Source organism: Geospiza fortis, unplaced genomic scaffold (genome assembly GCF_000277835.1).
Source record: "Geospiza fortis unplaced genomic scaffold, GeoFor_1.0 scaffold145, whole genome shotgun sequence".
Taxonomy (NCBI): domain Eukaryota; kingdom Metazoa; phylum Chordata; class Aves; order Passeriformes; family Thraupidae; genus Geospiza; species Geospiza fortis.
The window spans coordinates 2,676,225-2,677,982 of record NW_005054362.1 but is presented as its reverse complement, the minus strand read 5'-3'; the positions used below and the strand labels follow the sequence as shown (position 1 = coordinate 2,677,982).

The window sequence follows — 1,758 nt, the reverse complement described above, 5'->3', positions numbered from 1 at the left end:
CCCCGCGGTAACGGCGCGCGCGAGGCTCCGGTCGAGGCCTCCCCGCCAGGGCCCGGCCCGGGCCCCGATCCCGGCACCGAGGGGCGGCCGGACCCGGTCACTGCCCCCCCAGCAGCTGCTGTGTGCTCTCTGCAGAGGCTTTCCCGGGCCACAGTTATGGGTGACCAAATGCAGGTCATTGTTGAGAAGCTCAATCAGGAGCCCTTCAGGAAGAACTACAATTTTATCTCGTTTGACTCCCTGGAGCCGCTGCAGCTGCTGCAGCTGCTCAGCGATGTTCTGGGGGAGATTGACCCGAAGGTAAGGAGGGCACTCGGGGTGCTCACACCTCCTGAGGCGGCCTCACACTGGAATTTGCTTTTATTTAGGTCTGGCTCAGTATAATCCTGCAGTGGTTGTCTCACCAAAAGAAGCTTGTATGAATCTTCCAGGAAATAAATGTGCCTGGCAAGGATCCTTCCTGCCTGTACGTCTGAGTGCTCTTGGCAAAGCTGCAAATGCTGCTTGGGGCAGGGTGGCAGCATCCCTACAACCCAGAGGCTGATGACGATGTTTTTCCTGTGAAATTAAAGATCTTGGATGTTTTTCCTGTGAAATTGAAGATCTTGGTTCATACTGACAGTCGTGTTTAGTCAAAGTCAGGCTGTGCCCTGCACGCACCCAGGGCAGGAGCTGATCAAGAACTGAACCTCCCGACTGTGCTGTTGCAATGGAAATTATATCCCAGTCCTGGGAGGCTGCCAAAAGTGTGTTTGAGATCAGAAGGGACCATTCACACACCTGGGGAGTGGATACCTGTGCCAGGATATCTGACTTCCAGGGCGGATGTGGTCAGTGTGACTGCACAGATGAGATCCCACGAGCAGGGAGAAGAGATTCCTGGAGTAAATTGATAGGAAAATCCATTAGAAGAGAACTGAAGTTTGGTGATTTAAGGGATGTTCTGTACAGAGCATCTCATTATTGTCTGGTAAATTAATAAAGTCAATTCATTCAGTCTTGCTCGATAACTAAAATCACTTGGACAAACAAGTTTATAAAAATAATAATAATATAACTGATGGTAGGAAATAATATATTGTTATCCTAGAAATTAGTAATAAATTGTTAAATCGATTGTTTTATAATAGTTACAATAATTTTTACTATATGAATAATAATAAAGAATAACTACTTATTTAATTTTAAAACCTGCTCAGCATGCTGTGGACATCAGAGAGGAGCTGCCAGAACAAACAGCTAAAAGAATGCTGAATCTGCTTGGAATCCTCAAATACAAACCTCCAGGGACTGTGTCAGACCTGTGAGTACCTTTTTGCCTACGAATCACCTTAAAACATCTTTTTTGGGTTATATGGTACTGATCTTTAGTTCAGGTGAGCGCTGCTCCAATGTCCCCATGGACGTTGGGATGGGATCCCAGGTGTGGCTCCAGCTGGGCGCAGTTCCCGTGTCCCCGTGGATGTTTTGGGGTCCCAGTTGGGCACTGTTCCCGTGTCCCTGGGGATGTTTTGGGGTCCCAGCTGGGCGCTGTTCCCATATCCCAGAGGATGTTTTGGGGTCCCAGCTGGGCGCTGTTCCCGTGTCCCCGTGGATGTTTTGGGGTCCCAGCTGGGCGCTGTTCCCGTGTCCCCGTGGATGTTTTGGGGTCCCAGCTGGGCGCTGTTCCCATATCCCAGAGGATGTTTTGGGGTCCCAGCTGGGTGCTGTTCCCATATCCCAGAGGATGTTTTGGGGTCCCAGCTGGGCGCTGTTCCC

General features: G+C 50.1%; 1 protein-coding gene across 1 annotated transcript in view; it reads left to right on the top strand.

Annotated features, from left to right (window-relative positions):
• The first annotated feature begins 6 nt into the window (after nucleotides 1-6).
• Nucleotides 7-1,758, top strand: part of IFT81 (intraflagellar transport 81) — a 37,191-nt gene continuing 35,439 nt past the window's right edge. Inside the window, exons 1-2 of the mRNA XM_005424018.2 lie at nucleotides 7-300; nucleotides 1,200-1,303. Of these exons, the coding sequence (XP_005424075.1) occupies nucleotides 157-300; nucleotides 1,200-1,303 (248 nt within the window). The 5' untranslated portion in view covers nucleotides 7-156. The remainder of the gene's footprint in view (nucleotides 301-1,199; nucleotides 1,304-1,758) is intronic.